We start from the raw sequence: 24226 nt of genomic DNA, 5'->3' as shown, positions 1-24226 counted from the left end.
CATCCACAGCTATCCCAGTATGTTTATGATACTGTATTGTAAAATTGGATTCTTACAACAAAGTACTTTCTTATGCATTATTCTTTGTTATGTATCCTATACTGTTTATTGCAAGCCACATTGAACTCAAAATTGTTTGGGATAATGTGGGATATAAATGCCACAAATAAATAAAATAAAATTCATGGAGATCAGTGTTACAGTAACACAATCTTGCATAATATAGACACATGAGAGAGAGCCCTCTCCTCCCTCATGTTTAACCTTCCAGACTTTCACACCCCGTTCTTTAAAAATCATTATTGTACTCAATATGTACAATATAATGTACTCAAGCCCCAATGCTCAGAGCTCCCACGGTAAGCCAACTAAAACTATACCACCAGAACAGTAAAGAAAATTAGCTTCTTAATGCTCAAAGGGAATGGTATGCAAATCATATGCACACTGTTAAAGCGAAAGCAAGGAAGGGGGATGTGCTTTGTGCATGTGCAGAAGAGTTTTGCGGTAGCCCAGCGCCTGTGCGCATGCACCAGGCAAACCCAAACATGAAGCACACATTGGCATCTGTTTTCTGTGCCTTTAAATATAAGCTTTTTCAAAATTTTTTTTTAACTTGGAAAGCTTATATTTAAACACAGGAAACAGGCGTCAATATGTGCTTTCACTTTCAGGTTTCCTCGGATTTGCATCAATTTGTTTCTCACTACTGGTGCTTAGGGGCTTGCACAGGCTTTCTTTTGCTTCAAAGTGGAGTGGAGGAGTGGCCTAGTGCTTAGAGCACCGGTCTTGCAATCCAGAGATGGCCAGTTCAAATCCCACTGCTGCTCCTTGTGATCTTGGACAAGTCACTTAACCCTCCGTTGCCTCAGGTACAAACTTAGATTGTGAGCCCTCCTGGGACAGAGAAATATCCAGTGTACCTGAATGCAACTCACCTTGAGCTACTACTGAAAAAGGTGTGAGCAAAATATAAATAAATAAAATTAAAGAAAAAACAGCAGATTTTTAAAGACAGAATCAGGCGAAATCCTCTCTTCAAACACCCTAATGCCTGCTCCGAGCGGGCATTCTTTTTCCAGCAGTAAGAGCGGCTTTGTTTTATGTGCTGTCTGAGCATTGGGAGGGAATAGGAAATGACCTCATTAACATCCATTTGACTACATTAGCATGTTATTTGCACTGATCTTTGGGGCGCTCATTTCCTGTGTTAGAGCCTCTGAGCATTGTGCGCTCACTAGTGAGGATGCTAGTTCGGTGCTAATGGCCTTTAGCAGCCGCATTTGCTTCTGAGCATCAGGGCCTAAATCAGTGATGAGATTAAATAAAGACCGCACCTTTGTTAGTTGTATTTTACCCTGAGCCCAGTATGCGCCTCCTCCTACTAATCTTTGGAGCAAGAGATATGTCTGCCAACAGCCTAGTGCGGCCGAGTCTTGCTCCTTTGGGACCTCTGTCACTTGTCAAATTCCAACCCCCTCCCAAATCTCACCCACAGTCCCGAAGTGGGTCCAGGGGAATAGACCCATCTTCCAGCACAGATACTGCTGTCCTATGCTGCTATCTTTAACAGTGCCAGTGGCCTTTCTGGCGGTTTTCCACCCTGCTTTGTGTGCTCATCCTTCTAACTGGCTCAGGCCACTGTGCCCTCCAGCAGCAGCAAGTACAACGTTGGAACAACCTGAAACATTACAGAAAAGGCTACTACTTGTAAGAACCAGCTCTTCTGATGGGCAGATGCAGTGGCGTAGCTATGTGGGATCATGGGGGCCTGGGCCCCCCGAATTTGCTCTGGGCCCCTGGTTTGACTGGTCGTGGCGCCGGGGACCAGCACTTGAAGGCTTCAGCTGGTGGGGGTTGAGGACCCCCGCCAGCCAAGATGTACAGCAGCGGCAGTGGGTGGGGAGCGGCAGGGAGTAGAGAGGCGGCAGAGAGGGATGGCAGTGGAGGGGGGTGATGATGGTGGGGTGACAGACCAAAATGTGCCCCTCAACCTGGGCCCTGGCCCCCTCCCCACCCTCGAGGTCTGGCTACGCCCCTGGGCAGGTGGATGACCATTGTTGGGGAATTGTAGAGCATGGTATGAAGACTCTTCACTTCCAGACCTTGTGCACCCTACTCCATGAACATCTCCCCTCCCCTCCCCTACTTATCCCAGGCCCACAGGGCTTTAATTTAGCGTTGGTCCTGCCCTAATCCGTGCTCTTGTTGTCCTGCCCCCTGGAGTTAACCCTAAGGGGTTTAGCTCTCACTCACAATATAAAAAATGTCAGCAATGCTTCCTATTTTATTTATTAGGATTTATTTACCGCCTTTTTTGAAGGAATTCACTCAAGGTGGTGTACAGTAAAAATAGATCAAACGAGCAATAGGCAATTACAGCAGTAAAAATATTCAAATAACTACAAAATATGGCATGGTATACTACTTACAATGTCAACACAATAGGTAATAGAACATTTTAATTGATAGTGAAGGGTAAAGCAAAGATGTAACATATAGATAGGTAAGAGAATAAGAAGAGTTAGAAAGTAAGGTGACTGATTTAAAGAAAGCTGCACATAAGGTCAGAGAGATGATTAAATGTTATCTCAGCTAGAGTAAGAGTGGGGTGGATGTCATTTTTAGTCTGAAAAGACGGGGGGGGGGGGGGGGGGACACATTTGGGGGTTTTCCTGTTTTGTAAATGGTGTGCTATCTACCCAAGAGTGCACACTATGACTTTGCCCCAGAAATAAAAACTAAAATTTAAAAGATGAAAATTCCTGTAAACGGCATGGGAAACTCGATGAAATGAAAAAAAAAAAAATGTGGAGGCTGCACATCCCTAGTAAGCAAGGGAAGATGAAAGAGAGGTGACCCCTTCTCAGCCTCAATTTTGTTAGCAGATGTCATTTTAAGAGGACAGCAGGTGGGGTGTTTTTTCTTTTTTTCCCTCCATATAGTGGGAATTTTCAGATAAAGGACCTTTGGATATAGAAATATCTTTGATATATGGCTTCTTCCATGGGAAAAATATAGTCTGTCTAATTTTTTTTGTTTGTTAATTTTTTTAAAAGAGAAAAGTTGTAGCCTGATGAGTTTTTAATGTCTAGATTTTAGAAGCTGCACTGCAACAGCTGCTGTATAAAAAGGAACGTGGGAGCAAATTAACTCAAGAGCCCTAATTAGTGCAACCCAACTATGGGGCACTACTCTCCTATCGTGAAGGCACCCTCTTAATCTGATGTTACTCTGCATTCCTAACTATAACCTCTTGTGAATCTGGAAGGGGTCAGTCGGGGTGGGGGGGGGGGCTAGAATGAGCTCTGTGGAAAAGAGAGGGAGGGGGGCTGCAGGTTATTTGATGTTTCCCAGCTCTTGTGCGGGGAAGAATAGGAGTGGTAGGGTGTTGCTCACTGAAGTGTGCTTTTTAATGTTACTCACAGTGGTGTCCATTGTCCTGTCCTGAATTGAGTGATGTCATGTTTCATTTAAAGCTCTCAGCGAAGCCGAGGACTCTGGCGCTCTGCAGCCCACGAAAGAGGCAGTGAGAAAGTTGCAAATCAGGTTTCTGCTTCTGCTGCTGAAGCCTTTTGTGTTTGGTTGGATTTGGGGGGGGGGGGGGGGGGGGAGAAGAGAGAGAGACCGATAGCTAAAGAGCTGACTCATGCAATATTCCTACCAGAGGAGCTGCACAGGCAAGTACAAGCTTCTCATTTTACCCGAGTGCCCAGTGAGGTAATCCTGGAACAGCTGAAGGGAACTGATCATTTTCATCAGTGGTGTAATAATGCCCAGGTAGGTCATGGACTGTGTGGGATATGGAGAGAGGGAAACTTGCCCCCCTAGCTGCACAAAGGATCCGGAGACATTCCACAGCGGTGAGATACAGTCGGAAAGGATATTCCCCCCTTCAGGAATTTTGCTGGGGCATTAAGCTCGCCTTTGATACAGAGGTCTGTTCTGCTGCTAATGTGGTCTGGCGAGGAGGTGAATTTGACAAATGGCGGGAGGGGGGGGGGGGGTAGCTTGTGGTGTTTAGGTGCCTTCTGAACATCAGTGATCTGGATCTGACCTGCAGGTCTTGGGTGCTGGGGCTGAACTAATGTGGAGAGTTGTAGTATTTCAGTACATGTTTCCAAAAGTGCTTCAGTATAATGAATTGCACAGTGGAGCATTCTTGTTGGGCATTTACATTTTTCTTTTCCAAGCAAATGAATTGTGTAAGGAGAGAGAGCAATTTTTCCTACTAGTCTGCCTCAGAATGGTGAAAAGGCTGGGATTCGTGAAATAAACTGCATGGACAGATATCTTGACATACAATCATGGCTCATGTTAGTTTTGCCGATATCATAAGGGTTGCAAAACAAAGAACGGGACTGGGTGAAAAACATTTTCATTAAACTATCTGGTGCCTTCTAGTGCCCCCCCCCCCCCCCATGTAATACAAGTTTTATAGTAATGGGCAAGAGTATTGTTCCTTGTAGTGTGTTGGGGAACTCACTGTATATGTGTGAGAATTTTTCCTGGTGCATAAATTGTATTTCATTTAGGAAATGCAGGAAGTTCATGCCATTGAAGAATATCCTACCAAGTATGATTATCTTCGCTTCCTCTCCTTTCTTTAAATAGTGTATGACTGCATATGTATTAGTGCGTGCACACACACACACACGCACAACATTTGAGTTTCTTTGTGACTTTGGTAGTTAATGATGCATTTTTGAAGAACTAACTCTGTTAATTTTGTGAGCTCTCTCTCACTATTTTATTGCTTTTGGTTAGCCAATAAAAAAAATGTTTGATCTGCATAGAGAAGAAATGTGGGACTGTTCGACTGAGGGGCTTATGTTTCGTTCTTGCATTGTTAGGATTGCAGCCTGTGGATTCATGCCATTTTTCACAGAAATATTGTGTAGAGACTGGGGTCCACTACTTACTGATTTATGTTGGTAAATATGTATGCTGAAAATGACGTGGTCACCTCTAATCTGGAGATCTTTCAGAAGATCTTTTGTGTGACAGCTCAGGTTATTATTGATCCTTTGTATTGTACATTCACACAAAAATGCCAGCAACCTCGCAAGCTTGGTCTGAGCTATCTTGTCTGCTACATGCCAACATTATTTGCAGGGTTTTTTTTAGCTTGAAAGTGAATGTGTCAGCATCACTGATTTACCTGCACTCAAGTGCATGTAAATGGACTTGGTAGTGCAGTCTGCTTGGCGTGTTTATCCAGTTAAATCGGTGCATAAAGGAAACCAAGAGCCCATCTGGTCTGCCTAAGTTATGTTTCAATCTATTTTATTAACAAGTTAGTACATGCTCATAGAAATGTACAGATCCAGAAAGTATGTTTGAACACAAACTTAAGAATAAAACAGGTGAACAGATTCCCGTCCCCCCCCCCCCCCCCCACCCAATCCTCTCCCACCCCAATAGGAACCATCTTGCACCATGAATGATTACAAAAAGTGTGACCCCATCCTGTTTCAGGTTGAGCAACTGACTTCTCGCACATGGTGTTAGTGTATCCCAGAAAAGTGACCACATTGCCTGAAACTGGAGTCCCCGACCACTGGAGAGGTCTTTGATTTGGAGGCGCCCCATCCTCATGTCCTGAATCATTAAAATTCGCCACTGCTAGAGAGTAGGTTCCGTCCTCCTAGCGCCAGGCCCAAAAACTGGCCTCAATACCATAAAGCACCAAGCGCCTCAGAAACCAATTGCTGTCCTGCCTTGTTGGAATTCCCAATGTGTATGTCCCAAACACCAGTAATGAAGTGTTCGCCACTGAAAAAGACCACAGCTTAACAAAATGTTTTAAGAGATTTGACCAAAATTCTTGTATAATTGGACACACCCAAAACATGTGGCTGAGGTGCGCTGCAGGGGCTCTGTGCTTGGGGCAATGTTCTGTGGTGATATGTATAAGCGTAAAGCAAATTTGTGTAGAGTTTCCTTATGCAACACACAATCAGTATAGGCTTTGTTGTGTAAGATAAAGTCTTGCAATTGAACTCCCGTAAGTGGGTGTCCCATTTCCGTGGTCCACTGTTGGGCAAGGACCACATAGGCAACTTCTGGAGTCATATCCAGTAATGCCCTGTGATGAAATTGTAAAGGTACTACTGATTGTGAGCCTAAGGTAAGGGTCTCCGACAACACCTCCTGGACATCTTCCGTGATAGCTGTCCAATCCAATGAGAAAGTTCAAAGAAGATTGACCAAAATGATAAAGGGGATAGAAAGCCTCTCGTACGAGGAAAGGCTGAAGAGGTTAGGGCTCTTCAGCTTGGAGAAGAGATGTATGAGGGGAGATATGATTGTGGTGTACAAGATCCTAAGTGATGTAAAATGAATAGAAGTAAATCAATTTTTTTTTACTCGTTCCAAAAGTACAAAGACTAGGAAAAACTAAAGGAAGTTACATGGAAATACTTTTAAAACAAATAGGAGGAAATATTTTTTCACTCAACGAATAAACTCTGGAACTCTTCCGGAGGATGTGGTAACAGTGGTTAATGTATCTTGGTTTAAAAAAGGTTTGGACAAATTCCTGGAGGAAAAGTCCATAGTCTGCTATTGAGACAGACTTGGGAAGCAACTGCTTGCCCTGGGATTTGTAGTATGGATGGAGTGTTGCCACGATTTGGGTTTCTGCCAGGTACTTGTGACCTGACTTGGCCACTGTTTGGAAAACAGGATACTGGGCTAGATGGACCATTGGTCTGACCCAGTATGGCTACTCTTATGAGAGTGCATAATGTCAAGCCTGGAGATATGCAAAACAGTCTGAGTGGGACATATAATCTTTTTAATCTTAGAAAATGATTTTGGTTTCCCTCCTTGATCAATAAATTGTAGCAAATAAAGGATATCAAGTACACCAAGAAAGCAAGACAAAAGCAAACTACAAATGGGCCTCCAGGAACAGGACAAAGGTAAATTTTATTGTAAAGACCCGACACAGGCCGTGTTTTGGCATCCAAGCGCCTATATCAGGGGTCACAAAAAAAACTTAGGATGATTTTTGCGACTCCACCACTGTTGGTAATTCAGATTATGTCCTAGGTAGTCACAGTAAGATAAAATCCCGCCATAATACCGAGATTCAAAGTGCTTCTATGTGTATTGCAGACATCGGTCCTGTGCACCCAAGATCATTATCGCAGAAAACCGCCAAACTGCCAATGCATGAATATACCAACACCCAGTCCAGGAGAAAAATCAGGGTTTCCAGGAAAGGACAAATATGGGGTTGTATTTAACAGAAATGAGAAGCGACGACAGATCCACTTCCAGGATTCTCTCGCTGCCTTGCATATTAGGTGATTCTTGTCAATACCCTTTGTCAGGGTTGCCAAACCATGTAGTATGCTGCTGATATGGATCCCTGGGATCAGCTGTATCTGCAAGATGGCAGAAGAACAAAAACATTAGTTTTCCGGTACCTGTCATTGATGTCTCATTTGGCTCGCCACGGAGAAGTATTTGATATTTTGGAGGCTCATACCTCCATGCTGAATGGGAGTCTGCAGCACCCCAAGCGGCAGCCTCGGCTTCTTGCCCTGCCATAGGTAATGCTGTAGAGTCCGCCCCATCCTTCTCTCATCACAACCTCTTAAAAACAAAGGCACCTTTTGAAACAGGTGCAACCACTTAGGGGCCATTATCATGTTATATAAAGTCTTATTCTACCCCAGAGGGATAACTGGTAGGAACCCCACAACCCAATTTTTGTGCGAGTCTGTTCCATAAGTGGGGGAATGTTAACTAGCATACAGGGTGGATGGGTCTGCTGGAAGAATGATCCCCAGGTTACCTCAGCTGCACCTCCTCCCATATAAGAGGAAAGGGCCCCACCCAGGCTTCCCGAACCCCTCCAGTAACCGAAAGGCCATAAAAATAGGACGACTCAAGCAAAGTGAGTAAATTAAAAAAAAAAAAAAAAAAAAGTTCAATTTTTGTGCCAACTCTATTTTTTTGTGTGCATCACTCTGTGTTGCTTGGTTCCTCTCCTGTTCTTTACATATTGTAAAGGAACAAAGTTATCCAACACCCATATCACCCATGTGATCGTGTCATTGAATAAACCTTAAGAGGTCAGGGAACCAACCAGGGGAGACACTCCTCCCCCCCCTCCCCATGGAGCAACAAGAGAGAATATAGGTGGAGGTGGGTAGGTTGACCTCCAGAACTCAAAAACAGCTGGATTGCAACTTTAGTAACGTGGGCATGCTTCCTCCAACTCCCCCTCTTTTACAAGTTACAGTGGTCTTTTGGACAGAGCTTGAGCCGAGGATTTCACTCCTTTCTGTCATGCTGGCAAACAGTTATATCCACTCTTCTTATTATTTGTGGTTCTGTGTCCCCCGTGTTCCCTAGTAATCTTGTCTATCTAGACAGGCAGGTAGATAAGACCTTGGATTGGGATCTACCACCTGTAGCTCTACTGCTTCCAACTTTCAGATCTTTTCCCTAAAAAGGACAGTCATTTGGCAGCAGCTTTACTCTGTGAGGATCAGGATCAACTTCCTCTTTTTATGGCACTCTGTACCTCAGGGACAGCTGTGGGATTAGACTGGCAACCCTTGTTTAGTTCAGTCTTCTTGGGAGCAGGCCTCTCTCCTTCCAGTATGCACCAAGAGATAGCTGTGGACCAGACTGGGAACACCTGTGCTGATTTCTCCCTTCCTTAGTCCTTAGAGCAGGGAGCCAGAGTGTGGTATTCACTCAAAGGAGCTTTACATCTCCTCTTTGCTGGGTTCCTCATAGGGAGAATAGACTCCTTCCTGAACTGTGAGTTTTATACTTTGCTTGAAAACCTTAAACTTCAATGCTATTGGGCTACTTTTTCAGAATAGACCACCTCATATTCAGATGTGATTGACATATTTCTGCAGCAGGGGTTCAGAAAGTCTTCCTGCAGCTGCACAGGAAAGCGAATTTGAGCAACACTTATAAAACCCGCAAAATGAAAAATAAAGTTGTTACCCGGTTGACTCAAGTTAAACCCTATCTTCATCTCTTCAATTTTTTTTCTGTTTCCTGTTTATAAATTGTTTATGGCCCCATGGTCTGCACTCATGATGTAATTACATTTGGATAAAATTATCCCCACTTGAAACTGTGATCTGAGTATTCATAGAGGGAAAAGGTTTGTTGGATTGCAATACTACTATTTGGATCACGGTTGCGAGGAACGTGTCAGAAAGGGTTGTCCAACCTCAGTCTTCAAGGGCCACAATCTAGTTTGGTTTCCAGGATTTCACTAATGAATATGCATGAGATCTTTTTTCATGCACTGCCTCCATTGTATGCAAATAGATCTCATGCATATTCATTGGGGGGGGGGGGGTAATCCTGAAAATCCGACCTGGTGAGGGACGAGGTTGGACACCCCTGCCCTAGAAGCACACTACTATTGTTTTATGATTAAGTATGTTGTTTTGTATCCCACTTAGACTTTTTAGATAATGGAGGAGATACATTTTCTTAAATAAATAAGCATAATCCCCTCTTATGGAGAAACTAGTAAAAAAGTCCCGTTTCTGACACAAATGAAATGGGCACTAGCAAGGTTTTCCTTGGAGTATGTATGTTTGAGATGGAGTGTGTGTGTCAGAGAGAGAATGAGAAAGAGACAGTGACAGCGTGTTTGTGTGTGTTTGTGTGAGAGAGAGTGTGTCTGTGTGTGTGAGACTGTGTGTGTGTGACAGAGAGAGTGTGATAGGGAGTGTGTCAGAGAGAGTCTATGTGAGAGACAGTGAGTGAGTGTGAGCCCCCCCTGCAGCCACCCATGTCCAGCGACCCTCCCCTCCCCCCTCTAGCTACCCATGTCCAGCAACCCTCCCCTCCCCCCTCCCCGGCGCATCAAACCCCCTCGCCACCTGCAGCTGACAGTGGTAGCACTGTCCGGCCACTGCTGCTTCTACTGTTGAGCAGCAGCGGCCGCTACAAAAAGAAAAAAAGCGATAAATGTTTTTAAACCCAGCCCAAATCATTCGCAAATGCCCGAGTCTTAAAACACAGTCTCTGTAGCTGCTCCTCCTCTCGCCTGTCATATCGCTGCGCTCCTCCGGGGTCTTACTCCAGGGGCAGTGACATGGAGGCGAGAGGAAGAGCGGCTGCAGAGACTGTGTTTTAAGACTCGGGCATTTGCGAATGATTTGGGCTGGGTTTAAAAACATTTATGGTTTTTTTTTTCTTTTTGTAGCGGCCGCTGCTGCTCAACAGGAGAAGCAGCAGCGGCCGGACAGCGTTACCAGTGGCAGCTGCGGGTGGTGAGGGGGTTGATGTGCCCAGGGGGGGGGGGGTGTTGATGTGCTTTGGGTGGGGGAGGGGGTGTTTGATGTGCCAGGGGGGGACTTCGGTGATGCGCCGAAGGGGCGGGGGTTCTGTGGTGCCGCGCTTGTAGTTTTTTGATGCGCCGCTCGGCAGGGAGCGGCGCACTGACAGCTGATTCCCAGGCAGGGGGAGGAGTAGGGAAACATGCTCAGCGTGTTTCCCTACTCCTCCCCCTTCCTGGAAATCAGCTGTGAGTGACGTCATCCTGGCTAAGGAGCCTAGCTCAGCAACTCCAGGAGCCACGGACACAGGCAGTCTCACATTAGAACGTTGGTGGTGAGAATTATTATATAGGATATGCAGAATGGAGGCAGAACTTGATTGCAGATTGTTATTATTTTGCCTGCTTCTGAAAGCTAGAAATTGTTCTGAAAGAACTAGCAGAAAGAGAAAACAGCTCATACAGTTTTAGAAATCCCCAAAGGCCAAAATGGAATTGCTATTCACTTACATAATTTGAAGGATTTAATTTGCAGTAAGTGTTAATTAAGCATCAGCAGTTGAGGCTCAGTGCTGTGCAGTCCTTGCCCCACAAGGGTTCCACCCCTTATACCCTAAATACTTGCTTATTCACAGCCAGGTGATTTGAAGCACAAGCACTTGTGTGGACTTTTCTTGGCATCACAGAGGCGACTGGCAGATCTGGGGTAGATTTCTGATGACATGAGCTCATCCTTTAGTGACCACTTTCATGGCAATGGCTCATCTCTTCCCAACTGTTTGTTTTCCATTTAAGTAACGTTAAGTAATATGTTATGATAGAGCATCAGTGTAAATTAATTTTTGTTTTCTCTGTTTTGTAGATGACCACCATGTGCCTCTTGGTGTCCCGCCAGCTGTGACGCACCTTGCCAGCCCTGAGAACAACAGACTAGTGGAGGATTTACACAAGGGGAACAGACGTTTCCACTACAGTGGGATCCGGACCATGGAAGTGTCGGACAGTGACCGTCCCGTGAGCTTTAGCTCCACCTCCTCCTCGGCCTCCTCCAGGGATAGCCACTGTTCCTTTGGCAGCAGGATGACTTTGGTTTCAAACAGTCAATTTGGCCTGTTTCAGCAGGACAGGGAAGCAGGAGCTATAAACCTGGAGCTGATTCCAGCCAGGCTGCTATCAGCTGCTGAGGGTTCAAGAAACGGTGACAGAAATCAGCAGAGCTCCCGGGACAACGCAGAAAAATGGGCAAATCCACTGAAGAAAGCAGAAACAAAAGGACTGGTTAAAACCTGTACCGGGCCCCTTGCCAGCGAGCCCACAAGTCCAAAACTTATGTACGTGGACAGAGTTGTCCAAGAAATCCTACAGACCGAGAGGACGTATGTGCAAGATTTAAAAAGTATTGTGCAGGTAGGAAAAGTTATATGAAATTTTTTTTTTTTAAATGAGTGCTATGATGGAGTAAGCCACGTCTGAGCTCCAAGTTGGTGACTGAAATCCTTAAAAGTTTTGCTTTTGGAGTTGCCTTCTGTCATTAGGTTAGCTGAACGGGGCGGATAGGTCAGATCCACACTGTTCCTCGTTCTGCAATGAAAAGAAAGGAAAGAGTTCATAACAAGTGCATTCACCAATGTGTATAGATCAGTCGCTCCCTAATTCTGTAAAAGGCGTCAAAAAGTGTCCATGTAAGTTCAAGAGTATGCCCAATTTGCATGCACAATTTAATTGATTGAGACAATGAGCACCAATTGGCTTTTTAACAAGCAATTATTGGCACTAATTAAATTTAATTGGCATTTACGTGCATAAGTTTAGGCGCGGGATCCATGCCTAAAATTGATGTGTGATCTGAAAAAGGGGGTGTGGAAATGGGGGAGGGGCATGGGCGTAACAGGGCATTAAAATTAATGTGCGCCATTATAGAATAACGGGGCTATGTGCATATATTTGCACCACATTTCAGTTGGACAAATAGCCAGCCCTAAAGTTAGGCGTGGTTCCCGGGTTCAAGCACTATTCTGTAAACTGCATCTAACTTTAAGCTTGGCTTATAGAATAGCGCTTCTTTCAGCACTGTATATAGAATCTAGCACTTAGGGGCTAATTCTGTACAAGTCGCCTAAAGTTAAGTGCTAGAGTGCTGCGTGCTAAGTGTGAATTCAGCAATTACGTGCATAATTACCATTATAGAATACTATAAATCAGCATTTACATTTTTACATTTAGACATGATATCAAGGAAGGCTCTCCACAGAGTGGATGAACACAAAATCCCACAGGGTAAAGATACAAAAAAACAAAGTGGGAAGTGGACCAATGACTTAAGGATGCTGAGACTGCGATGGTATATAAAGGAGTAAACATTATTGTAGACTCGACACAGTACTGTGTTTCGGCCACAGGCCTGCTTCAGGAGTCTTGAGCGATGTACAGAACTGTTTTTAAAAATACTGGTTAGTCTTGAGCGATGCATAAAAATGTATCGCTCAAGACTAACCAGTATTTTTAAAAACCTTTTGTGCATCGCTCAAGACTCCTGAGGCAGGCCTGTGACCGAAACACACTACTGTGTTGAGTCTACAATAAAGTTTACTCCTTTATATACCATCATAGTCTCAGCGTCCTGAAGTCATTGGTTCACTTCTCACTTTGTTTTTTTTGTACATTTAGACATGAGACAGTCTAGTTCTACGGCAGCATAAATGCGCCTGACTAAATGTGGCTTAACTGATGGTATTCTATAACGTTAACGCCTGAGTGTTAGGCATGCCTCTGGCCCGCCTGTAGCCCTCGCACAGCCACACCCCTTGCAGTTATGCACTATATTAGTGGTTCCCAAACCTGGTCCCGGAGGCACTCCAGCCAGTCAAGTTTTCAGGATATCCACAATGAATATTCACGAGAGACATTTGTATGCAGTGGCGATGTAGAACTGCATAAGTTTGAATACATTAAAAAAGAGACATTGTAAGGTTTTTTTTTAAGCCTGAAATTAAAAGAAGGGAGCACAAACTGCTGTTGAGGCTACCCGATTGTTTTCTGAAGCATTTTCCTCCCAGGTTTTTATAGTATGTATCTTGAATGTTCACAGAGACCTGCAACATCTCTCCAGCTGATAGGTACAGGTGTGAGCTGAATCTAGGGGTGGTTTCTCCTTGTCCTTGTCACCACTGAGACAGTTGTTTAGAGAAGCTTGTTTTGCTCCAGAGAAACAGCAAGGAGCATGAAGCTTTGCAGTTCTGTCCAATTGGCTCATTTGCATGCTACAGAGCCACTGTTGTTTCAGGACAACAGGCATGGTAATTAATAGACCTCGCTGAACCCTTTTAAATTGAAGAAGAGTTGAGTCATGTGGGAGGAGATTAAATTTTTTTTTTTTGCTAACTTTGTTCATTTGTGGAGAATATAAGCTATCTGAATCCACTGTGAAATAGAAGAGAGTTCAGTTAAGGAGGTTTTAATTTCTTAGTTGCAGTAGCTGTATATATCAGGCTATTGGGTCATCTTTAATTGTACTGTAGTGTGTCTAATGGACATTAACATATCGCTAAATGTTGCACGTCTTATTTATACCTTTAAGTCACATGGCATTTAGCGCACATTAATGCCTGTTAGCGCATGCTGATCGTTAGTAAAAGGGCCCCTAAGTGCATTGGGGGGGGGGGCACTATAAGTACATAAGTATTGCCATACTGGGAAAGACCAAAGGTCCATCAAGCCCAACATCCTGTTTCCAACAGTGGCCAATCCAAGTCATAGGTCTGGCAAGATCCCAAAAAAGTATAAAATATTTTATACTGCTTATCCCAGAAATAGTGGATTTTACCCAAGTCCATTTAATAATGGTCTATGGACTTTTCCTTTAGGAAGCCGTCCAAACCTTTTTAAAACCCCGCTAAGCTAACCGCCTTTACCACATTCTCTGTCAACGAATTCCAGAGTTTAATTACATGTTGAGTGAAGAAAAATTTTCTCTGATTCATTTTAAATTTACTACCTTGTAGCTTCATCGCATGCCCCCTAGTCCTAGTATTTTTGGAAAGCGTGAACAGATGCTTCACATCTACCTGTTCAAAATGGTTTCTATCCTTACCTCTTTCATGTGACACATTTTCTAATTTATATAATCTTCGGCAGAGTGGTTTGTAAATGTTGCAGTGATACGTGTTCAGCTAGTGATAACCCCTCTCTATTGAAGATGGGGGTGGTGGTTCTATATATGGTCCTTAAAAAATCGGCACTGAAATCGTATTCTGTAATTGGTGCCTTGATTTAGGTGCTGATTATAGAATACCCTTAGTTGATATTTCATTGCTTAAATCTACGCACATCCACTTACACCAACAAAAATATGGCATAAATCACAGTGCGTAGATTTAGGTGCAGTGGGCCATATTCTATAACTAGGTGTGTAAATTTTGGAACGCCCATTTCCTCACCTATAACCACACCCCTTCTTGCCTGTATGTGTTAGAAGTTTGGCGCACTTCATTACAGAATACGCTTAGCGACTTCTATACCTAAATTCTAATCAGTGCCAATTAGTGCTCATTATTGCTTAAGTGCTGTTATCAGCGTTCATTAGCTTGTTAAGCTTGTTAAGTTATGTGCATTGTTACAGAATCCACACTGATTTCGGTGCCAATCTCTAGGCGCGCTATATAGAATCCCGGGGGTTAGCGTGTGTTAAAATGCTAAGAAGTCCAAAGGTGTAACACAGCCTATTTAGAATTTAGCTCACTGAGGGGGACCTTTTAGAAAGCGTCAGTAAGCCCAACACGGGCTTACCGAACCCTAAATTGGTACTACCGCCAGCCCAGCTTGGCCGCCAGCTGGATTTCCGCCCCAAGTGCGTGCCATTTCTAGGGGTAAAAGAAAACCCACGAAAATGGCTTGTGCAGCAATAACCTGGCAGTCATCGGGCATTGCTGCGTGCTGCCCAGTTACTGCCGGCTTATCGCGGGGGCCCTTATCGCCATGTCGACGTGAGTTCTCTTACATCATGGCCATGTTTGTGGGCTTTCTACCAGGGGCGTAGCCAGACAACAGATTTTGGGTGGGCCTAGGTAAGAAGTGGGTGGGCACCAAATGTTCTCCCCCCCCCCCCTCCCCCCACCAAAACAATATCTCAGCTGGCAGGAAAATGCTTCTTTCCACCTTGGCAGTCTGCAGCAGGCATGCACTGAAAACTGAGCATGCGCAGATGCCAGTATTGTGGAGAGTAGAATTTTGTTACTATCAGGGGAGAGTCTTCAGCTGGCAGAGCTTGGGATCTCCACTAGCTACCGCTAAACATGTGCTACTGTTGGGTGGGCCTGAGCCCTAAGTGGGTGGGCCATGGCCCACCCAGGCCTATCTGTGGCTACGCCACTGCTTTGTACGCACTGCGGTAAAAGGGCCCTGGTGCATGAAAAAATGAGCCTAACCCCTAGCACAGGGTCCTTTTTCCCGCAGCTTGGTAAAAGGACCCTAAGTGATGTGTAGCTGAGTTAGAAGCAGTGAGCAGTGAATTCAGCAAGTAATGTCACTGGAACAAATGTCTGAAAATAAGTCATGCACATCATTTTGATGTGGGCACTTGGAGGAAGTAAAACTTTTAAGTGCAAGTTTTGCAGAGAGAGGAGCATCCACTGATTTTTCTTCTGAGGCAGGAGCAGAGCTCCAAATTGGCTGTTGGGGAAATTGGCTTTTGAATGGTTTTGTTCTTTCAGCGAGTAGGTTCATTAACTTGTTATTTCCATTATAGTGTGGGGTAGCTGATTAAAATTAAAGCAGTGCCACTTTCTCCCATAGTTGGCTGTGATATGATTTCCCCTCCCCCCCCTCCAATCCCCAGTGAAAGAGAAAAGATATAGATGTGCATAATTGATAGGTTTGCTTCCTTTGGTATGCTTGATGTTCACATACCTGCTTTGTACTCCCCCCCCCCCCCCCCCCACTTCCCCCCAAAACCATATTTTAGGGACTGACTTCTTTTCTGCTTTTGGAGAGCAAGCAGATTTCATATCATTTAGGAACTCTTTTATTAAAGTACCAGTAAAAAAGGCCCGTTTCCAACAGAAAGGAAACAGGCACTAGCAAGGTTCCAGGGCCTCCTCCCCCTCCCCCTCCTCATCACCCCCTCCCCCCTCTCATCTCAGGACCTCCCCCCTCTCTCTCATCTCAGGACCCCCCTCTCCAATTTCCGCCGCCCAGTGCCTCCCTCCCTATGTCTCTGTGGCCTCCGAGTGCAAGGAGGACGTGTGCGAGTGCCCCAGCCCTTCGTACGTGGCAGCTGCTGTTTAAAACGTTTTACCTCCTGCTCGGCCGGCAACACTCAAGTCCACCAAGTACAGACGCCGCTTCACACAGGCTGTGGTTCACTGTTCCTGTGGTCCCGCCCTTCCGCAAACAGGAAATGAGGTTGGGACCAGAGGAACAGCGAACCACAGCCTGTGTGAAGCAGCGTCTGTACTTGGTGGACTTGAGTTTTGCCGGCCGAGCAGGAGGTAAAACTTTTTAAACAGCAGCTGCCACGTACGAAGGGCTGGGGCACTCGCAAACGTCCTCCTTGCACTCGGAGGCCACAGAGACAAAGAGTAGTAACATCTCCTGACGTCAGGCAAGCAGGCTTCTACTGCGGGAGAGTGACTTCAGGAGATGGTTACAAACGCAGTGAGAGACATTGGAACGTTGCAGGAGCAAATTATTATATTAGATGTTAAAATCTGGGCTGAACTCAGTTTTAACGTAGAAGTTTCCTGCGCTCTTAAGCCCAGATTTCACATGTCAGTATTTAGGGCTTCTTTTTTTTTTTTTAAGGTCCTGCACCATTTTCCCATTAGCACAGAGGACTTGAAAAAAATAATGCAGGGGCACTGTTTAGGAGGCACTAACTGTTCCCACATTAAGTCAGTGTTATCCAGTTAGCGCCCATTTCCCACCCACTCCCAAAAATTATATATATTTTTAAAAACCCGCAAGCAGCTACTCGTACCGATAGCCATGAACTTAAAAAAACCCAAAGTTTGCTTGAACCCAAGTAATACCAAGCTTCTATGGGTCCCCAAAACAAGTGAGCACATACCCGACATCAAAATCTCTTTTTAGAAATATGAACTCCCCCCTCAAATCACAAGTCAAGAACCTTGGAATACAGTTAGCCTCAACACATGCACTAGTACATAAGTATTGCCATACTGGGAAAGACCAAAGGTCCATCAAGCCCAGCATCCTGTTTCTAACAGTGGCCAATCCAGGTCACAAGTACCTGGCAAGGTCCCCAAATCAATGCAAGTTTTAAGAGCTGCTTCTGTCATTTGCAACAACTATACTGCCTCTTTACATTGATAAGGCAAGTGTTGAAGCTACAAAGTAGTACATTTTAAAACGAATGAGAGAAAATATTTCTTTATTCAGCGTGTAATTAAACTCTGGAATTTGTTGCCAGAGAATGTGGTAAAAGCAGTTAGCTTAGCGGGCTTTAAGAAAGGTTTGGATACCTTCCTAAAGGAAAAGTCCATAAACCATTATTAAGATGGACTAGGGGAAAATTCACTGCTTATTTCTAGGATAAGCAGCATAAAATGTATTGTACTGTTTTGGGATCTTGCCAGGTGCTTGTGACCTGGATTAGCCACTGTTGAAAACAGGATACTGGGCTTGATGGACCTTTAGTCTGTCTCAGTATGGCAACGCTTATGTTCTTATGAGACGCAGTGTAGTCTCAGGTGTGCATTGCATGATAAACATCAAGACTGGATTACTGTAATGCACTCTACACTGGCCTGTTGCTACAGAAAGACTAATAGAAGGATGTAAATGATGCGACCACATCACACCATTTTTGCAAAAGCTTCATTGGCTACCAGTACAGTACAGAGCTAAATCAATTCTGTCTGATCTTCAAGGCCCTTAAAGAAAATGGCCTAGAGTACTTGAAGAACAGGATTTCCCTGTACACATGTCCAAAGTCACTAAGGTCCACCCAAGGAGTATCCTTAACCACACCCTTTCCAAAGGACGTCACACTAGGTGAATACCCGCCTGCGAATCTTCTCCGGAGAAGCCCCCACACTCTGGAATGCACTCCCTGGAAGGCTTTACTTAACACAAGACTATCTGTATTTCAGGAAACAGGTGAAAACTTGGCTCTTCACCCAGCTTTCTTCAAATTAGTCCCCTTATTTTCTAATTCCTGTTACTCATCTTCTCTATGTTCCATCTTTGCTTACACCCTATACTGTCTATTAAAATGTTTTATCGCACATGGTGTTGACATTGAGGGGCATAATTGAACGAAAACGTCTATCTCCATGGGCGTTTATCTCCGAGAACGGGTCCGTGAAGGGGCGGACCGAACCGTATTTTCGAAAAAAAATAGACGTCCATGTTTTATTCGACAATTTGTGAGCTGGGCGTTTTTGTTTTTCAGTGATAATGGAAAATGAAAGCGCCCAGCTCAAAAACGAATAAATCCAAGGCATTTGTTCGTGGGAGGGGCCAGGATTCGTAGTGCACTGGTCCCCCTCACATGCCAGGACACCAACCGGGCACCCTAGGGGGCACTTTTACAAAAACAAAAAAAAAGGTAAAAAAGCTCCCAGGTGCATAGCACCCTTCCCTTGTGTGTTGAGCCCCCCAAATCCCCCTCAAAACCCACTGCCCACAAGTCTACACCATTACTATAGCCCTAAGGAGTGAAGGGGGGCACCTACATGTGGGTACAGTGGGTTTGGGGGGTTGGATGACTAAGCATTAAGCAGCACAATTGTAACAGGTAGGAGGGGGATGGGCCTGGGTCCACCTGCCTGAAGTCCACTGCACCCCCTAACAACTGCTCCAGGGACCTGCATACTGCTGCCAGGGAGGTGGGTATGACATTTGAGGGTGAAAGTAAAAAGTTGTGAAACATCATTTTTTGTGGTGGGAGGGGGTTAGTGACCACTGGGGGAGTCAGGGGAGGTCATCCCCGATTCCCTTTGGGGGTAATCTGGTCATTTAGGGCACTTTTTGGGGCCTTATTCGTGAAAAAACAGGGTCCAGGAAAAGTGCCCTAAATTCTAGCTACAAACGCATACTTTTTTTCCATTATCGGCGAAAGGCGCCCATCTCTCCTCGGCCGATAACCACACCCCAGTTCCACCTTCGCCACGCCTCCGACACGCCACCGTCAACTTTGTACACTTCCGCGATGGAGTGCAGTTGAAAACGTCCAAAATCGGCTTTCCATTATACCGATTTATTCGTTTTTGTGAGATAAACGTCTATCTCCCGATTTGGGTCGAAATCTAGGCGTTTTTCTCTTTCAATTATAAGGTGGATTGTAACATAGCATACTAGGTCATACCTTGTATTGTTATTTGAATAATTTTACTGCTGCAACTGTCTATTGCCTGTGATTGACTTATTCTTGCTGTACACCACCTTGAATGAATTCCTTCAAAAAGGTGATAAATCCTAATAAATACATAAATAACCCCCCCTGTTTACTAAGCTGCGCACTAATGCGAACACAGCCCATTCACTTTGACCTTCCCAATGACATGTCCTGCCCTCATGGAAGCAGTAAGTTGCATCAGTGAGGGCTGGACATGTCATAAGGAAGACCCCAGAAGCTTGATTTTAATTGATGCAGTGTCGCTGCCGCTACCGGTGACAAAGGGAAAAAGTCAGAAGGACTATGGGGAGAAAGGGAGAGGGACAGACGCTGGAACTGGGAAGGCGGGAGGAGGGGGAAGGAAAGGGGAGAGATGCTGGAGCCAGGATGGAGTGGAAAAGAGAGGTGCTGGACCCAGGAAGAGTGATGCAGGCAGGCGGGAGATGGGAGGGGATGAGCGAGCAAGGAAAAGAAGGTGCCGGTACACTGTACTGGCACGTACAGGCACAAAAAAAGTCCTGCAACTGACCAAAGAGAAGAGTATCTGAGAAGAAGAAGACTGCAAAACCAGGTCCTTTATCAAGGTTTAATGCAGAGTGGGCAACCACAGTCCTCGAGAGCCACAATTTAATCGGGTTTATAAGATTTCCAAAATAAATATTCATGAGAGTGATTTCCATGTACAGCTTTCATTGTGTGCAAATTGATCTCGTGCATACAGTGGTGGAAATAAGTATTGATCCCTTGCTGATTTTGTAAGTTTGCCCACTGACAAAGACATGAGCAGCCCATAATTGAAGGGTAGGTTATTGGTAACAGTGAGAGATAGCACATCACAAATTAAATCCGGAAAATCACATTGTGGAAAGTATATGAATTTATTTGCATTCTGCAGAGGGAAATAAGTATTTAATCCCTCTGGCAAACAAGACCTAATACTTGGTGGCAAAACCCTTGTTGGCAAGCACAGCGGTCAGACGTCTTCTGTAGTTGATGATGAGGTTTGCACACATGTCAGGAGGAATTTTGGTCCACTCCTCTTTGCAGATCATCTCTAAATCATTAAGAGTTCTGGGCTGTCGCTTGGCAACTCGCAGCTTCAGCTCCCTCCATAAGTTTTCAATGGGATTAAGGTCTGGTGACTGGCTAGGCCACTCCATGACCCTAATGTGCTTCTTCCTGAGCCACTCCTTTGTTGCCTTGGCTGTATGTTTTGGGTCATTGTCGTGCTGGAAGACCCAGCCACGACCCATTTTTAAGGCCCTGGCGGAGGGAAGGAGGTTGTCACTCAGAATTGTACGGTACATGGCCCCATCCATTCTCCCATTGATGCGGTGAAGTAGTCCTGTGCCCTTAGCAGAGAAACACCCCCAAAACATAACATTTCCACCTCCATGCTTGACAGTGGGGACGGTGTTCTTTGGGTCATAGGCAGCATTTCTCTTCCTCCAAACACGGCGAGTTGAGTTCATGCCAAAGAGCTCAATTTTTGTCTCATCTGACCACAGCACCTTCTCCCAATCACTCTCGGCATCATCCAGGTGTTCACTGGCAAACTTCAGACGGGCCGTCACATGTGCCTTCCGGAGCAGGGGGACCTTGCGGGCACTGCAGGATTGCAATCCGTTATGTCGTAATGTGTTACCAATGGTTTTCGTGGTGACAGTGGTCCCAGCTGCCTTGAGATCATTGACAAGTTCCCCCCTTGTAGTTGTAGGCTGATTTCTAACCTTCCTCATGATCAAGGATACCCCACGAGGTGAGATTTTGCGTGGAGCCCCAGATCTTTGTCGATTGACAGTCATTTTGTACTTCTTCCATTTTCTTACTATGGCACCAACAGTTGTCTCCTTCTCGCCCAGCGTCTTACTGATGGTTTTGTAGCCCATTCCAGCCTTGTGCAGGTGTATGATCTTGTCCCTGACATCCTTAGACAGCTCCTTGCTCTTGGCCATTTTGTAGAGGTTAGAGTCTGACTGATTCACTGAGTCTGTGGACAGGTGTCTTTCATACAGGTGACCATTGCCGACAGCTGTCTGTCATGCAGGTAACGAGTTGATTTGGAGCATCTACCTGGTCTGTAGGGGCCAGATCTCTTACTGGTTGGTGGGGGATCAAATACTTATTTCCCTCTGCAGAATGCAAATAAATTCATATACTTTCCACAATGTGATTTTCCGGATTTAATTTGTGATGTGCTATCTCTCACTGTTACCAATAACCTACCCTTCAATTATGGGCTGCTCATGTCTTTGTCAGTGGGCAAACTTACAAAATCAGCAAGGGATCAAATACTTATTTCCACCACTGTATTCATTGTGGAAATCTTAAAAACCCGATTGGATTGTAGCCGTTGAGGACTGTGGTTGCCCATCCCTGGTCTAATGCAACTAAGACAATCTGTGTCTTTCTCCTTACTGTGTAATTTTTTTTCAGACTAGGCAGTAATGGGCAAATCTTTCATGAGCATGTTTTACTTTTTTTAATTGTTGTTTTGTTTTAACTTTGAATTGTGCTAAACCAAAGGTAGGACTTTGGCAAACCATAGGTTTAAGTCAGTTGTATGGATTTATTTGAGAAATGTGTTATCTGATACATTGATCAATATAGGCAAAAAGTGGGGGGAGCTCTTTACATTTAGTTCATTGTACTTCAGATTTCAGAAACTGTTTTGATAATTATTGTTCAGCAAACTGAAAAATTGGAAGTTACACCTGAGTTAAAAAATCATTCTACTACTATGGAAATTTTCCCCTCTGATTCTAATGCTGTGTGGGAGAAATCTGCTTTACTTACAACTTAAAAAAAAAAAAATCTAGTTCTGTGCTTAATGGGTTTCCTGTCAGTTCATGCCACTGGCAAAAATCAATGAATAGGGGGCCCTAAAGATATCAAGTCAGGGAACATTGTGTGGAGAAAGAGAGAGATTAGAGACTCTTGAAATCTAATCCCCTCCCCTAGAGCAGCACCCCCACTGGAGAATTATTTTGTGAAGGAGCATTAGTCACTTTTCTTAAGAGCTATTGTCATACATTTTTTTTCTTTTAAATGTTCATTTTTGTTTCTAATCAAGATTTTGGGGAAATTTGCTCTAAAGGGTACTGTCTTTTTTTTTTTTTTTTTTTTTTTTTTACCACTTTCCCACTTGATGTTGAAATTAAAGGGCTGCAGTTCGGAAACCACCTCATTTAAGACACCTAAATGTGTTATGCTTGGTTGCTCTGTAAAACAATCTGAATGAAAACAAATCCATCTGCTCCTGGGGCAAATTCCTAGGGCTCAGTTATGTATGTATTGTGTGTGGTGGTCTGCTTTGGATGTTAGCATACCCCGGAACCACATAATGGGACTTGTTTACTAAACCACACCAGCGTTTTTAGTGCGTGCTAAATGCTAGAGTCGCTCATATGTTCCTATGGGCGACTTAGGGCCCTGTTTACTAAGATGTGCTGTAGGTACACCAGGGGCGTAGCCAGACTTCAGCGGGAGGGGGGTCTAGAACTGATGTGAGGGGGCACATTTTAGCCCCCCACCCCCAGCACCGCCGATGCCGACCCCCTGCCATTGCCGATGCCGACCCTGACCCTCTCCCCCTGCCATTGCCGACACCTCCAACAACTTTGACCCCCCCCCCGCCGACGACCCTCTCGACCCCCCGCCCGCCGTTGTCTGCCTTTGCTGGCGGGGGACCCCAACCCCCCCCCCCCCCCCCCCCCCCCGCCAGCCAAAGTCTTCTTCCTTTGTTTGGTTTCTGAGTCTGACGTCCTGCACTTTGTACGTGCAGGACATCAGACTCAGAAACCAAACGAAGGAAGAAGACTTCGGCTGGCGGGGGTTGGGGTCCCCCGCCAGCAAAGGTAGGCGACGGCGGGTTGGCAGCGGGGGGGGGGTTAGAAGGTCGTCGGCAGAGGGGTCCAGGGCCAAATCTATGGGGGTCCAGGCCAACGTTGCCCCATAGCAGCTAAGCCCCTGAGGTACAGTACACTAAGGGCCCCTTTTACCAAGCTGCAGCAAAAGGGGGCAGGCGTCGGCGCATGTTTTACACATGTGCCGAGGCCCACTTTTACCACAGCTGGTAAAAGGGAAGTCTCACCTTCCTGCAGGAAATGGCAGTGCAGCAAGTAAAGCACTTGCCACACAGCCATTTCGGGACAGTAAGGGCTCCCATGTTAACCTGGCAGTAACCAATCAGTGTTCGGCTCTGCCCAATTACCGCCGGGTACACTCCAGCGCTACAAAAATTAATACATTTTTGTAGCACCGGAAATGACGGCATGGTAGAGGTGGGAAGTACTGCTGGGTTGCTTCAGTAGCCCGGCGGGACTTCCTGTATATTAAGTGATAAGCAAACATTGGGCTTACTGCCACTTAGAAAAAGGAGCCCTAAATTTTTAGCACATGCTAATAGAGACACCCATTATATTCCTATGGGTATATCTGTCGTTAGCACGTGCTAATTTTTATCGCATACTAAAAAGTTAGTGGGATGACAGCACAGCTTAGTAAACAGGGCCCTTAGTGTTTAGTGCATGCTAATCATTAGCGTATGCTAAAAATGCTAACGTGCCCTTAGCGCTGCTTAATAAACAGGGCCCTAA

The 24226-nt window shown here is 45.1% G+C and overlaps 1 protein-coding gene across 1 annotated transcript in view; it reads left to right on the top strand.

Moving 5' to 3' along the window:
• LOC115464749 (pleckstrin homology domain-containing family G member 1-like) overlaps positions 1–11698 on the top strand; it is a 151200-nt gene extending 139502 nt beyond the window's left edge. The window contains exon 3 of the mRNA XM_030195104.1: positions 11136–11698. Within this exon, the coding sequence (XP_030050964.1) occupies positions 11136–11698 (563 nt within the window). The remainder of the gene's footprint in view (positions 1–11135) is intronic.
• The last annotated feature ends 12528 nt before the right edge of the window (positions 11699–24226 follow it).

Source organism: Microcaecilia unicolor, chromosome 3 (assembly GCF_901765095.1).
Source record: "Microcaecilia unicolor chromosome 3, aMicUni1.1, whole genome shotgun sequence".
Lineage (NCBI taxonomy): Eukaryota > Metazoa > Chordata > Amphibia > Gymnophiona > Siphonopidae > Microcaecilia > Microcaecilia unicolor.
The sequence above is the reverse complement of the archived record's forward strand: the minus strand, read 5'-3'. Positions and strand labels throughout refer to the sequence as shown.